Source organism: Apis florea, unplaced genomic scaffold, assembly GCF_048593485.1.
Source record: "Apis florea isolate Af1SG1 unplaced genomic scaffold, ASM4859348v1 contig_2291_pilon, whole genome shotgun sequence".
NCBI classification, from domain to species: Eukaryota; Metazoa; Arthropoda; class Insecta; order Hymenoptera; family Apidae; genus Apis; species Apis florea.
In genome coordinates, this window is record NW_028256553.1 from 537,432 (window position 1) to 554,066 (window position 16,635).

The 16,635-nt window shown below is 24.5% G+C and overlaps 2 protein-coding genes and 1 non-coding gene across 7 annotated transcripts; 1 reads left to right on the forward strand and 2 right to left on the reverse strand.

Moving 5' to 3' along the window:
• Positions 1-320: 320 nt before the first annotated feature.
• On the reverse strand, positions 321-3,397 carry Nup58 (nuclear pore complex protein Nup58). Of its 4 annotated transcripts, XM_012495272.3 has the most exons (9): positions 3,183-3,390; positions 2,707-3,056; positions 2,432-2,630; positions 1,981-2,354; positions 1,698-1,919; positions 1,505-1,579; positions 1,362-1,384; positions 1,184-1,216; positions 321-509 (listed from the first exon to the last, which is right to left on the reverse strand). In XM_012495272.3, the coding sequence occupies exons 1-7, from the start codon at positions 3,245-3,247 to the stop codon at positions 1,368-1,370; spliced, it is 1,302 nt and encodes a 433-aa protein (XP_012350726.1). In that variant the 5' UTR covers positions 3,248-3,390; the 3' UTR covers positions 321-509; positions 1,184-1,216; positions 1,362-1,367. The 4 variants fall into 4 exon arrangements, with proteins under 4 accessions (XP_012350726.1, XP_012350734.1, XP_012350731.1 ...); XM_012495280.3 differs by lacking the exon at positions 1,362-1,384 and having other exon boundaries at positions 3,183-3,397; XM_012495277.3 differs by lacking the exon at positions 1,184-1,216.
• Positions 3,398-7,378: 3,981 nt separating this feature from the next.
• On the reverse strand, positions 7,379-15,261 carry LOC100864152 (calpain-D). 2 transcript variants are annotated; one of them, XR_015290718.1, is made up of 12 exons: positions 14,735-15,254; positions 13,664-14,022; positions 12,213-13,573; positions 11,862-12,092; positions 10,949-11,341; positions 10,548-10,849; positions 10,408-10,444; positions 10,013-10,338; positions 9,816-9,927; positions 9,585-9,730; positions 9,267-9,445; positions 7,792-9,195 (listed from the first exon to the last, which is right to left on the reverse strand). XR_015290718.1 is itself a non-coding variant. In XM_003689594.4 (11 exons), exons 1-11 carry the CDS (start codon positions 15,052-15,054, stop codon positions 9,015-9,017), a joined length of 4,032 nt encoding a protein of 1,343 aa, XP_003689642.2. In that variant the 5' UTR covers positions 15,055-15,261; the 3' UTR covers positions 7,379-9,014. The 2 variants fall into 2 exon arrangements, 1 of the variants encoding a protein (XP_003689642.2); XM_003689594.4 differs by having other exon boundaries at positions 7,379-9,195; positions 9,585-9,927; positions 14,735-15,261.
• An 833-nt stretch (positions 15,262-16,094) lies between these two features.
• TRNAR-UCU (transfer RNA arginine (anticodon UCU)) lies at positions 16,095-16,167 on the forward strand. The gene has a single exon. It is a non-coding gene; the product is annotated as a tRNA-Arg (tRNA).
• Positions 16,168-16,635: the final 468 nt, after the last annotated feature.

Consider the following 16,635-nt stretch of genomic DNA (forward strand, 5'->3'; position numbering starts at 1 on the left):
TAAATTGCTATAAGCATAAAAATTTCACATCAAAATATCAAAGTGGAAATATATAATTGGAAAAACATTTATAAGATTTTATCAATGAAAAATACAGTAACAAGGATTTTTTTTGTACCAATAATTCAAAAATTAGAAGTTTTGAGTTAATCATTACAAAAAAATGTAACATGTTAAACATATTTAATATAATAAATATTATTAAAAAAATAATATTAAAAAAAACAGAATTTTAATATTATTTCATGATAAAAACTAAAACAGAATATTTATAACCATATGTTAAATATACTTAATATAATAAATAAACATAAATATGATTTAATGTTTTCCTCTTTTATTACCAATAGGAGGTTTTTGAAGTTGAAAATTTGAATTAGATTCACTCGTTGGTAAAGGTGTAGTAAGATTTGATGGAGTATTAAAGGTCAAACTTGCTGTTGGTGGTTTCAATGATGAACTTAGAGTAATGTTAGTAGCACATGGTGTTGATATTGTATTTCCCCAAACTGTAACAACATATATACTAAATTATTTTGTATCTATTTTTAAGAATTAAATTAACTTGCAATTATAATGATGTACTTGTCAATGAATTTAATATATATCACATATATCATATATATATATATATATATATATTATTTTTTTCATATATATTTATTTTTATTCATATATATATATTATTTTTTTTGAATGATACACACACACACACACATATATATATATATATATGTATCATTCAAAAAAAATAATTGAATAATATTAATGTCGTTATGAAGTTAAAAAATGTTTTGTTTTAATGCAACTAACATTTCTTGATATTCTTAAATAATAAATAATATTTTTGTTTTATTAAATATGTTTTAGTTAATATGACTCTTATAAATACAAAATGCTGATTCTTGCACAATAAATATATTAAAAAGCAAAAACAATTAAAGCACATATAAAATATACAGCCATTCTTTAATAAGCATAAATTTCAATTTTTTTTTTTATTATTTATTACTTTAGAAAAATTAGCAAATTAAACAAAAAAATAAAAAGACAAAACGCCATTTATGATATTATTATAAAATTAAATATTCGTATGTATAATTAGTAAATGTTATTAAATACAAAAATTATGTCCCTTTTCATGTTTGACAGCACAAACAGAAACTAAAGAAAAACTTAGTACCTCGTAAACTAAAATAGATTCCTTACTCTTTTCCTGGAAAAGTAAAATAAAATCAAATCATCGAAATTTTCAAATCACATTTATACAAAATATAAAAGTCTTAATAATTTCACTATTGATGTAATTCTACAATATTTGATAAATAATATATGTTAATTATATATGTTAATAAATCTACCTTATACTAAATCCAGGCAAGACCTAAAGATAGGAAATATTTATGGGATAGTTAAAACAACAAAAATGTTGTTTTAGATATTTTTTTAAACAAAAAAAAAAATATATATTAATGCTATAAATTTATATAACAATTTCATTTACCTAATGGATTTCGTGTTTCATAACTTCCTGGTCTATTAGAATTTAATGCTGTTGATGAAAGAAAACTTTTATTTCCTACAAAAATATAATTATATATATATTAAACTTATTATACATTAAAATAAATTATTATTATATTATATTTTATAAAATATAATAAATATTAATAAAAAATTTTTAAATCATTAATTACCCGGGCCAAATGGAGTAGGACCTGGTATTTTTCCAATACTATTTCGTGATGTTTTTCCATCTATTTTAATATCTTCAAAAACATTGGTATTATCTTTTAAAACATATTTTCTGAAGTTTAAATATTGTTCTTTTTGTTGCTGTACTTTTGAATGTACACCTTGTAATTTACCAGCAACAGCTACAAGAGATTCATGAAGTTTACTCATAGCCATTGTCAATTCTAAAAGCAGACAAATAGACAATGTAAAATTTTGTAAATATTAATATTGAAATAAAATTACCTTGTGGTGTTAAAGTTTTTGGAGTCATCATTGTTTGTATATGTTTTTCTGTTGTTTCAATTTGAGATCTAAATAACATTAAATCGTGTTCAAAACTATCAGCTAATTCCATAAAAAATAACAATGGTGCATTATTTTCATATTGTAATCCTGATGGAGTATCATGTGTTCTTTGAGCTATTTCAGCATTTTGTAATGCTTTTGCAGTATCTTGTTTTAATTTATCAGCAGCAGAACGATCTCGTTGAACAGATCCAGCTAATGTTGTTAGAAGTTCCATCAATGATGCTGTATCTTCTGCACATCGATTCAATGGTCTTGCAGAACCTCTTGCTATATCTGAAGACAGTACTTTCTGTTCTTTTACAAATTCTCTATAAATAAAAATATACATTAATTTAATTATCTTTATAATAATCTATATAATTTTCTAATATTTTTCAACAATTACTTGAACTTTTCTATTGTTTGTAATAATTCTGGTGGCCAAATATTTTCTTTAACAGTTTGATTAACATTTTCTTGTGAAAGTCCTTTATTACTTAAGGATACATCTATTCCACCTAATCCTTTGTTTATAATACTTGTAGTAGTTATAGTACCAGTACCTAATTTTGATCCTAATAAACTACTACTACCAAATAATGATGCTATAAATTAAATTATAAATATTAAATATATATCTTAATTATTAATAATAATAAATTATTTTTAATTATGACATACTTGTAGTACTAGGTATACCAAAGGTAACATTTCCAGTTGTAGATGTTGCAGATGGAGCACCAAATGTTAAAGTAGTATTTGCTGCTGGTGTACCAAAAGTAAGGCTACCAAATAATGGTGCAGATGTAGTTGGAACTGGAAATAAACCAGCTGTAGTTGTTGTGCTAGTTATATTTGATCCTAAAAGTAAACCACTTGATTGTGTTTGTGCAGAAGTTGCAGGTGCAGTATTGAATCCAAAACTAAGACCAGTAGTTGTTGCTGGCGTAGAAGAAGTTCCAAAAGTTAATGTTGATGCTGAAGTATTTGAACCAAAAGGTGTACTAGTTAAATTAAAGCCTGTTGCAGGTCTAAAATATAACAGAAAATTAATATTTTAAAATATTTATATGAAAATTATTAAATTTTAAATACAAGAATATTTATTTCAATTTCATACAGAAAGGATTTAATATAAAACGTAAAATTGTATTTACTTTTGTCCAAATCCAAAATTTGTGTTGCTTGAAGTTGCAGGCGTTCCAAATGTAAATGTTGACATAATTTTGGTATGTAATAAATAATAATATAAATGTCATCAAACGACACAGCGTATTATATATAAAATATTAACTTTTTATATAGGTTAAATTGTTCTCATTTGTACGAAAATAGTTATTCGAAAAGCGCCATCTATAATGTAAAGAAATTTGATTTAAATTTGAATATATATGTAAGTAAATACTAGTTATAATATATAATTCATATATCATTTAAAATATATACATACTATATATACACTTTTATAGAAAAATTTTTATGTAATACAATTATTTTATATTTATTTATATTTATATTTAAAAAATAGAATATTTAAAATGTTTATAATTAAAATTTTACTTAAAAATATAATTTAAATATAAAAGTATAATATATATATATATATATATATATATATATATATATATATGTATTGTGTTTTATTAATTTATTAATTATTGTATGTTTTTAATAAATAAATAATAAATAATATTATTATTAATAATTATATATTATATTTATATAAAACAAATATCATATATCAATTATATATTAATAGCTAAGTCAATAGAAAATAAAAAAATTATAATATTAAATTATAAAAATTAATAAAAAATTATAAATTATAATTTTATTTTAAGATTGAATAACGAATAATTTCTAGATAATATTTCGATTTATTATTAAATGTACCTATACTACTATATTATATAAATCAAGGGACAATACAATGTCTTTATTATTTCATAAAGTAATAAATGTCTTCTTTGTATGTACGCGACAAAGTTCTAGTAATTATACATTTCATCTATAGGAAATGGGATCAATTCAACAAAGTTTGCCAAATCGGTACACAGACTATCACAAAGTTGATTGCTGGTTCGGGTTCGTACGTGGGCGTTTCTAAAATGATCACAGTCGTATAGACAAAAAGAATGCGTGTAAAAACAGTTTTTTTTAGTAATAAAATTTGTTTTTAATATCTTTAGGAATTATTTAATCTTTTCTTTATCTTTAATAATTTAATAATTTTAAATATGGTTTGTATTCATATTTTTTTGAATATGTATTTCAGTCTCATTTAAAATGAAAAAAAATAATTTAACGCTTGTATACAATTTAGAATACACCCGGTACGTAACATCGTACAGAGTACGAATTATTTAATAATTGTAAAATGACATCGCAATATTATATACTCTGTAATTACAAGTGTAATGACATATCGTACTTTTTTAAATTTTTTTTTTTTGCATTAAGAATATATTCCTAGGTACTTTGCGATGACATACATCCTACATCTTTTGCTCAATTTGTATAAATATTATTACCGTTGTGCTAAAATGAATAAATAATATTCAATAATTTATAAAAAATCGATAAATTATTCATTGACTTTAAATTTTTTCATTGACTTTTTAATATTAATGATAATTCATAAAATATTTAATAAATTATTTTACACTTTTTAAAATTTATGCTATTTGCAAATAAATTTTTACGTTTCCCATATTACTATCATTTCTTTATAATTTCGATATATTATTAATTTTGTTATATGTATCTAATTTTCTATTTCTTACTTTTTAGTCGGCTTAAGCATTGTTTTAACAAAAATGTGTAAGCAAAATAACTTACGTATATCATAAGCGGGATATAACTTAATCAACTTCATTCATTCTTAATATAATAAATAATTCATTTTATGTACAAATTGAATATGTTTTAAAACGCTCAAATCCACAAAGACAGTTTCCTAAAATACCAAACACTCTTATTCGTTCGCCGTAGCATTCTCAACCATAAACGTTGCTTTCAGAATAATGATATTATTTCGTGCTTTCAAAACTTTTTAAAAGTTTTAACAATTAAAATGCAAACATTAAATATTTATGTCATATCCATTATTCTGATAGTATCGCCGGACTCTCAGGTGTTATATTCTAAAGTGGAAATATTATTTATAATATAATTTTTTCAGTAATTATATAATATTTAAAATAGAATATTTTTCTTCGAGAAAAAGTACTATAATATCATATAGTGACAACGGAATGGGCCTCTATAAAATCGATAAATTATTCATTGTTGATTAAATATTTGTTATAGTATTTTTTATGCTTTGGTATGGCACAAGGATTATTTTTAATTTTTTCAATTATGCAGATGCAAGTTATGTTTGAAGAATAAAAGATAAAAAAAGAAAAATATAAAAATTATATGTTATATTTAATTGCATGCTTTCTTTAGCATTTTTGTTTTTGTATGTACAGATGAGACTTATTCTGAACAATGATATAAAATAATTAATGTTTCAAATTCTTACTATTTAGAATATAGCAGTCGAATCTGTTGATTCAAATTAAAATTATTATAATAATAAAAATTATTCTTTATTTTTCTTATATTTTTTTAAGAAAATGTATAATTATAGAAATCTTTAGATTATTTTATCTGTAAATTAAGGCCATTTTATACAGAAACTATAGAGTATTTCTATAAGAATAATCATTTAAATGATTAATTCTTTTTATATTTAAAACTTAGATAAATTTTAGACATTGTTTTAATGTAGAAAAAATAATTTATGCTAATAAATAATTTTTGTTCTTTTAAAATTTCTATTTTAATAACAGATTGGCTTAAGATTATCACATAGTGTTGAAAAGGATTTTGATATTTTTAAGAACAATATAATTTAATAAAAATAAATAATTCTTAAAATTATTAGGCCATATTTAAAATTAAATCTATTTTTCAAAAATTATAGAATAAAAATAATTTTTTTCTGTTATTTCATAGAGAAAACAATACTTTAAACATAATTTATAATAATTTATAGTATAGTATAGTAGTATATTTAATCTTATATCTTATATATTTAAATCTTATAATAATAAGAATCAAATATATAAAATATAAACATATATGTATTTAATCCAAATATTCAGAAACTTTTCTTCAATAATTGAATATAATTAATATAAAAAATATAATTATATATAAAAAATCTGAAAAAATATATAAATGATTTAATTAAAAAAAAAAAAAGCTATTGCCAATAAGTCTCATAATGCTTATATTCATAATTATTTTTTTATGCATTTGAATTAAATTACTGCATTAATAAATATTTTGTACTATCATTGAAATAATATTTGTGTGCCTTTTCATTCATCAGAATATATTTTAACTGTCGTTTTAATGACCAAAAATGTCATTGGCTGATCACAGCATTAAATATTGTCACATCACCATATTCAATATATATAAAAAATATTAGATAAATTTTCAATCAGATCCAACTGCCATCAAAACATTTCAGTGCCAATTTCATTATTATCTGGAGAACATGGAACATGGCAGTTTTATGTTAAAGCCAAAGCATTGAGTTTTCCATATAAAACTGGATGTTAGCTGGTTTATGATACATAATATATCAATAAAGATCAAGAATATTTTTCGATTTTGTTACAAATAAGTATGTATGAAAGAAAAGTCATATAAACTTGTATCTGCAAATGCTTATCTTATTAATTATACTTCATAGAGAATATTAATAAATATCATATACATTTTTAAATGAATATATTAATTAAAATAATATTAATTTTTAACTAAATATTTCAATAATAATTCTTTTATATATATAAATAAATTTTATATATATAAACGAATTTAATATAATAAAATATAATAAATATTTATTTTAATCAGATTTTCTCTCGAAAATTGATTTCTTTTAGAAATTATTTTCTTAACTATGAATGTTATTTAGCCATACAAAAATAGTCTTTATACAATATAAATTTAAAAGAATCTTTTAATTCATAAATATAAAAAAAGTTGTTTAAATACTTAAAATATATATTTCGGAATCAATATTTTAATTCAATAATTCAATTTGATTTATTTTAATACATTAAAATAATTCGAAAAGAACTAATTTAAATAGATCAAACAATTTAAATATTTAAACAACTTAATTTAAAATAATAAATATTAATGTTTTTTTTCGAGCTAACTCTTAAGTACTCGATTAATGTAAAATTTGAATTGATTTAATAAAATCAAACCATTCAAATTTCAATTGTTCGAATATTTCGGATATTCATAGTTTTAGATACAAGATTATACAAACTTTTTCATTGTGTTTTTATAATAAATAAAAAAAAAATCTCGATTTTTATTAACTCTGAATAATATACATAAAAAAGAAATTTAGAATAAGCCGATATATGTCACATTTGATACATATAATAAATATATTTAAAATCACTATTTGGAACAGCATTAATAATAATTAAAATTCTTAGTTTTTTTTTAGTATAAAATTTTAATATTAAATTAAAATACTAATATAATAATTTAAATAAAAATTTTGTATATCATTCCATGCCAATAATATATATACATACCAATAAAAAAAAATATATATATATAATATTTATTCATTATTTAGCAATTTTGTTGACTAAAAAAGGGAATGTAACATGAAATTATAATTTCTTTTTTTATATAAGATCATAATTTGATAAATGTATTTTTTCAAATTAGAAAAAATTATTTATATATTTTACTTTTCATGATTATTTGTTTTGTAGATAAAATACATATGTATATATATAAAAATAAAACGAATCTATATGTATAAAAAAAATTTATAAACGATTGCCGCGTAGATGACTGTTCCGATGTCATGATTACAAAATGTACAAGACTTATAAAATTGACTAACTCGTTAACTGCCACGCTTGTGTATGTATAAAGTTTAAGATATGTTTTATAAGTTAACTCAACATAAAATATATATAACAACTAGTCATAATAATTTTGCTAATAATTTACTAAAAAAATTTTTAACAACAATGAAGTGAAATGTACATCGCACAGAATGGCAGTGAACGTGTCATTATATTGTAAAACTTTCAAGAGTTTTGGTTCTGTAACTATGTGCTATGTCCATTTTTAGCACAAGTATTCCATCCAATTATAAGATGGAAACAACAAAAGTTTAGATCAGATAAAAGTTTTACAATATAACCAATATTCAAAAATCCTCACTTAAACGATTAATAACATTTTCATGCATAATATGCGATATATATTTTTTTAAGTGAGAGTTTTGAATATGGCTTGGGTATTTGAAAATAGAATTGTGAGATGCAAAAATTGAAAAAATTTCGATACATAATTATACTCTAAGCAATTCCAAAAAGAGTGTATATGATTTTCATATGTTATTAATGACCATTACTTATTTCATTTAATATATTATTACTGTATACTTTTACGCTTTTATTTTTTATGGTGCTTATATGTTATGTTGAGAAAATAATTTTTTTTTATATAACAAGCAATGTGTTTAATTTGTTCTTCCATAAATATTTAATTTGCCTTAAGTCTTCTTTATAGATCAATGGTTCCCGTAGAAATGCTTGATTTGCACGCAAGTTTTAAAGTATATCCATTTTCATTGATAACAAATAATTTCTATCTAATTAAAAAAAAAATTTCTAACCACTGATCTCAGAATCATATTATTAATTATTATTGTATTATATCCAATAGTGAGCTTGTCGTAATGCTAAAAATTTTCATACAACATGAATAGCTAGAAAGCACAAAATGTGTTATAGTTTTGGTACCAATTTTTTCTGTACCAAAAACTTTCTAGCTTGCTTTGGTTTTAGTAAATTTTTGGATATCACGAGTATATAATAAATCTCTTACTTGACAAACGAGATAAATTTAAACATTGCCCTATTTATTATAAATCACTCATTTGTTCACGTGATTAAACGAGGACTATGTAAACCTTCAACTTGAGTGTCAATTTGTGGACAATGTTGAGTATCTGGCGGACCCCAATCATGCAAGTTTCCACTATTTGCTAGTCTGTGCGTAAGTCGATGTGCTATTGAAAAACCTCCACTACCTTCCAATTGTGTTAAAACTATAATGACTTGTCTATAATAAAATTATTAAATTAACTGATGTAAATATCAATTTCAAAAATAGAACTAAAGAATCTTATTTACCTGTGAAGAGGGGGAACACTATCGGCAGTTCTGAGTTGTCCTCTTGTGGACACAACATTATAGCTTTCATGGCAGTCACATTTTACATGAATCCACTTATTTACATGACGATTTTCTACCATTACTACAAGTCCAGCCCAACCTTTAGTTAAATAATAAGCAGTCATTCCTTCTCTTCCCTATAAATAAATATATATTATTAAGTATTATTAAGTATTAAGAATTATTTAGTAATATAAATATAATAATATAATATAATGTATATTAATAATATAAACATTTTTATAATGATCATGTAAATTACAGAACTATTCTTACTTCATGTCGCTGTCCTTTTGTTAGAGTTAAACTTATTATAGCATCAGCTAAGACAAATGCTGGTGGAGAAATTTGTTCAACTAAGAGTCTTTTCGAACTATGGATGGCAAGAACATATTCAGGATAGCTAGAAGTATCTTCCATTCCTGTATGCCAATGATTAAAGGCCAAACAAACAACAATATATAAATCCCTTTCTAGCATTTTGTGACATCCAACAAATCCACGTACTTGTCGTTTGCTATGTTCTACTAATCTTCCCACTTCTGGTGCTGCTGGCGAACGTGTACGAAAAACAACTACACACAAGTCCAATTGAGAACGTTGTGATTTTTCAGAATTCCTAAATATATATATAATATTTTATAATTTAATATAATTATACATGTTAATTACATTAAATGATAAAATGAAATAATAATATTTACCTCTGTCCTTCTTGAAATAATGTAAATTCTGTTTCAGTCGGTTCTAGTACCGTTAAAAGTACACATGATAAATGTCTAAGAGATGATAAAGGTGGAAGTGTTCCGCGCAATCTAACTTCACTCCATCCAACTCTAGTTTTACAAATATCAATACAATCAAAATATTTTAATACATCATCAAAAGAAATCCAGAAAACACCATCAGAAGCACCATGTGGCATAAGCATTTCTCGTAATTGCGGTGTCCAGATAGGACTATCATCAGACCAATCACCCTTCCAACTGTAGTGACCCCATGGATTACGTAATCTCAATAATCGTATTCCCTGTTAAATATATTATTGAAAAACATATTTTATTTTTAAAGTTTTTAATTAAACTTGTATATTTTTTACCTGTACATCCCGTACATCAAGAACAGAATAAGCATGCCTAAAAAAATTATATATATATTTATATACATATATGTCATGTATATTTTAAAAAACTAACCAAATATACTTTAAATTTTTAACATTTTTTGAACATTTTCTACCTTGGCCTTAAACCTTTACGTTGATATTCTTCCTCATCAACTTTCATGTTACCACCTCCACAACTAGCACCCATTAAAAACATAGCTTGCCTTGAAGATAAAAGTTGAGCCCATATTAAATCCTTATCAAGTTCATCTTCACTTGGCAAAGCAGATGGTTGTAAAGGCACACTCTCACAGGGAGCACCTGTAAGTGTTGCTAGACCTTCTATTGCACGTCCTGATACTAAAGCTTCATAGCAACCATGAATTTTAGCCACTGCTTTTTCAATTAATGGCACCCAAAGTTGTTTTCTTTTTGCCTATATTTTATCAAAATTATAAATAAATAATTAAAAAAATAAAATTTATTCATATTTAAATACCGATTTAAATACCAATAATAATATTAACATATGAACCTGAGAGTATACTAGATGGCCTCTTTTATCACAGGGTAATAAGTCATCAACAAGTACTGTGGTCCATTTTCCATCTTTACATAGTCTTACTTGATAAGCTCCTTCTGGGCAGGTTTCTCTCATTACTAAAACTCTCTTTACAAGTTCATCACTTTCAGCTAAAACAGCTAAAGCTGAAAGTAACCAACAATTTCCTAATACACCTTGTGAGATATCAGAAGGTAAAGGTTTTCTAAAAACAGCCCAAGGCAGTTTAGAATCAACTGTAGAATCAACATTAATTTGATGAGGCCTTCTCCATTGAACAACATGGTTATCTTTTGTTTCAGCTGGATTATAATATAGAGATTTTGGAGCTGGTGGAAATGAATCATCGACAAAAGGTTCATTCGTCTATATAAAATAAATAAATTAATTATTATTAAAAATATTTTATTCTTTAGAAAATTTTAGAATTTTCTCTTTTATTAACTTTGTTTTATTTATATGTATATTAATATTCATTTGTAGAATGTAATCTACTTTTTTTATCAACAATCAAATAATTTCCTCTTATAATTTTAATTCTTTTTATTAATAATTCAATTATTATTTTTGAGAAAATATAATATACACACATATTTAATATAAAGTTAAATATTCAGCCAATTTTCAAAAATAAATATATAATTTTTTCATTAACATAATGATATAAAAATATAAAATTTGAATAAGATAATAAAATTCAAATTAATATAAAGAAATATATGATATTAAAAAAAAAAAGAATAATGATAATTTACATATTTGAAAACGAATTAATTTCGATATATTGTTTTTCTTCTATTATTGTTTTAACTATAAAATATATATAATTGTTTTCATTCATTTTACGCGTAATAATAAATTTTATGTTAATAATTAATCAATATACCTCCTTGCAATAGCGAACAATTCGTTCCCATTTTTCCAATGCTTCTCTTTCTTCAATTTGTCTCAAATTTTCCATAACTACACTTTCTTGCCGTTGCATTGTAAGAGTACTTATGCCAGATTCAATTCTAGGTCTTTCAATTGGTAGTTGAGATAAATTTTTTGAGATTTGGCACATTTCACAAATTCCATTTGTACTCTTATTTTCATATGTGCACAATTTACACTGCCACTATAAAAAATAAAATATATATAAATTTGTAAAAGATAAAAAGTAAAGAATTAATAAAAAAATATTAATAATATTTATATTAATAATATGCAGTTATATATAGTTATAAAAAAATCATACTTGGCCATGAGCAGAGTCTTTAATTCTTGAATGTCTTTTATCTCCAATTGAAGAACTGTTTCTTCTTACAGAATTTTTATGTCTTGAAGTAACAATTTTTGAATTTATAGGAGTCGAACAGAGTCTTGGACTTGGACTTCTTGATCCAAAAAATTTGTTATCTTTTGGTATATCTAAAAAATCTGCTAATGTCTTACAAGCATTACAAGTTTGTGCTGATAATGGATTTCTTAATGTACATGATGGACACACCCAGCTTTCTCCTTTTCGTAATGTTGCATCTTCTAAATGCATAATGCTTTTAAGCTTTGAACCACCACATGCCTCACATGTTGTTCTTGAAGCAGCATTTAATAATGTACATTTTTTACAAGTCCATACAGGAGAAGGTGGATCAATTTGATCATCTAAATCAGATTCAGCTGTAGCCAATGTAGCAGTTTTTTGTGGAATGTATCTTACACTATCTCTGGATACTACAATTGGAGATTGTGTATGCATTGAACAATTTGTTTCATCTTTTGTGACAGTTATTAAACTAGGTTGCATTAATGAAGGCGGTGATCGAGAAGATCCACATATATCGCAGCCTGTTGACCATAAAGGATTATAGGCATAAGAACATTTTCGACACGTCCACATACGTTTTAATGAATTTACATTTGGTACATCAACAGGACTAGTTGCTTCACTATGTGCTTTTGTGGGTACAAGACCTAATTTATTATTTTGTTTTTTTGGCAATGGCGGTGGTATATCAGGATCAGTAATTCCAATATAAGAATACTTTGGCTTTGTACTAAAACCAGCAGAATGAGGTGGTACTGCAGGTGGTTCATCTTCATTGAGACTTCTACGATTGACAATTTTTTTCTGAGATACATTTGTAACAGATTCAACATCAGAAAAAGAACGTCTATAAGAGAGTGAACCTGCAGAAGATAGAGTTCGTGGTTCCCAGGCAGGTACACTGATAACTACTCCACTGCAAGGAGCTGGACTTCTAGGAGCTTCACATGCTTCACATTGTTCTAGGCCAGGAGCATTATCAAGAGTACAATTATCACAACTCCAGAGAGCATCATCTTGTTGCGATTCTGAGACTACTAAACTTGTTGGTCTTTGAATTGCATGTTCAGATAACTTATGTACAACAGATCCATTAGATAAAGAGCGACTAACTTTAGATTTAACTCGTTCATATATTGAAGGACTATGTCTTTTTGGTGAACGTTGAGAGGTATCAGCAGTATTTGTAAAAGAAAGTGTAGTAGATTCCATAGTTTCTATTGGTGGTAAAGTCCAGTCTTCTCTATCTTGTCTCCTTTCACTACGGCTTATACTTGTTAATTGTGCCATATCTATAAAATATATATAAAATAATATTAATCTCATTTCATTTGAAGTATAGTAATTTTTATTAAAATTCTAATTAAACATTTATTATATACCTTTATTAATTTTTGCATCATTTGTAGAAGAATTTGTATTGAAACCATCTAAAATATTCGCCAGAAGTTCAGAGGCAGCTTTAAGACGATTTGTTTTACGTAAATTTAATTTTTTACTTCTACGTGCACCAATCTGTTTTTTGTCAGTTTCAGCTATAGAAGAATTTGCATCACAAGCTATGCAAATTATACCAGAACTGCAATTGTTGTCTAATAGACAACGAACACATGTCCATTGTGTTACTAAGGAAGGTAGAGAAAAAGATCGTTTAACTGATTCCTTTTTATAAGATTTTCCCTTCCATAAATCATGATGAGATTTCTTTGTATGATTAGATAGAATTAAATTTCCCTCTGAGCTAAAAATTAATATAAAAAATAGTATAACAATTAGTAAATAATATGTGAAATAATATGTGAATAAGTATGTGAAAAATATTTATATATAAAATCAAGGAAGAGGAAAGAGTTAAAGAATGTATAAATTTTTTTTTATAATGTAATTATGTATTTATTTATCTTTTAAATATTGTTGTAATAAAAATTTAAAAACTATCTAAATATATAAAAAAATAAATACTATCAAAATATATACTAATTTTGATATTAATCTAAACATAATATATTGATAGTAAATGAAAGTCTATATTCGTAGATGCAATAGTATTTGTCATATCTACGTTTATGTGAACATGCAACAAATAAACATTTGTATTATATTCCCCTTACAAACCATTGTTTTGTGTGAGGTACAAATCCTTGGCACAAATTAAACTTGTTCAGTGAGAGGTAGAGGAAATCTCATACTAAAATATCTTGCTCAAAAAATGAGATATTGCACCAAAATGATTGCACTGATAAAAAATAAGTATTAGACTTCAAGAGAATTCCACAAAATTGTGGAGTTTGGTAGACTGTGTACAAACACGCGAGAAATCGAAGAATGGTAGGAGGGGGGAGAAAGGAGAAAGGGTTGTGAATAGATAGAGAAAGAGAAAGAGAGAGAGAGAGAGAGAGAGAGAGCAGAGAGAGAGAGAGAGAGAGAGAGAGATGAGTTAACAATTTTCTCACCAATGTATGAGATCGGTTTTGACGTATTTATAAGCTGTCGGACATATATCGTCCACTGGTAGTTTCTTCAAATGAAGTTTTGGTAGAGATGTTGGTGCAATGGAGACTGAGAAAGAGTCACCTTCCTTGTCGTTTCTTTGCTTTCCCTCTTCTTTTTGTCCTGGAACTTTGTGCTCCAAACTCAGGTTCAACCTGAGATTTGCCTTCTCATCACTCCTAAGACGAGTAATGCCGCACCTGGCGCATCGCGTGCTCTCCGTTGGATTTATCAGAGCGCACTCCGAGCAATGCCACTGCAACACCGATGCGATCGAGCCCATTCTTTACACGTAGTCATGGCTCCTTTGCTAACAGGATCACTGACTTTTATAGCCACGATCCCTTTATTTGAAAAATCACTACACCTCTACATGAGGACGAAGATCAACGATATCGTAAAACACATTTCGTGAAAATTGTTTTCGGCTGCGGCGGTTGCCCGCCGTTCTTTGTCATATGTTTCAGAACGGCCATCTTTTTTAGCCCCTTCCTCTTACTCATTCAATGTTTTATTCTATCTTTTTCTTTCTTTTTTTCTTTTTCTTTTTGTCGTCGCATTACACAGTAGAAATCCAAATGTACACAAAAAATTCAGTGAATCTTATTTTTATCTTTTTTTTGCCTTTTTTACATTCTGTTTTTTAATAATTTCTTTTTTCAATTTATTGTTAATAATAATTACATTCTAATAAACAATAAATACAATCATTTAATCCATTATTCAATTTCCTTAAAAGAATAAGAGAAAATATCAATGGATACGAATGGATAAATATATCTATAGTTTGAATTGATGTATTAACTACATCGGTTGTAGTATTACATCCATCATAATGAAAATGTAATGTTATGGTGAAACTTTTTAAATTTCGAAATTATTATAAAATTATGTCATATTTGCATTACTAAATATGAGAATTATTATTTAAAAATTATTTTTTTATAATAATTAAATTCGAAATTATTAATAATGTAATATGATAATTAATTTGGCTTTGAATATTTGAAATGTATTTCATTATATAAAAATGTTTTTTTTTTATTGTTTAATTTATGTAAAACTTATTATAAATACAATATGATATAAAAAAAGTTTATACTATATTTACAAATAAAATATATTTATAAAATTAGATAAAAAATATCTTATCTTATTATACAATCAATTTTAAAAAATTCTTTAATATATTGGTTAATTATCTAGAAACTTATATTTAGTATTTTGTTTTTTTTTTAACATAAACTATTATTTATATTAGTGACATCTATGAAATATATAATTTACAATAATATGGAATTATAAGAATAATTATAACATCAAGTCCCTGTGGCGCAGAGGATAGCGCGTTGGACTTCTAATCCAAAGGTCGTGGGTTCGATCCCCACCAGGGATGATAAAAAGAATATATATTTTTATTTACTTTTTTGTCATTTTCATTTATAAATTATTATATTAATATTAAATATCAATTTATAATTACTTAATGATACTAATATATATATATATATATGATACTACATAATTATTTAATGATACTAGAGTTTTTATTTTTTAATATTTTAATCATAAGTATAAAAAGCGAAAATACTTCTTTATTTTATTAAGAATTATTTTACTTTTACCATACTTATTGTCATATTTATAATTCCATTATTATTCTTATTTTTTAGTTTTAGTTTTAGTCATTTATTTTTGAAACAAAAATAATTCCATAATTTCCATGAAATACAATTCCATAAATAATCCCATGAAACAATAAAAGATTATAATTATGAAAAATATATAATAAATACGAATATATAAATACGAATAAATTTCATTTAAATATTTACATATATATCATAGATGATTTTTTGTTTAT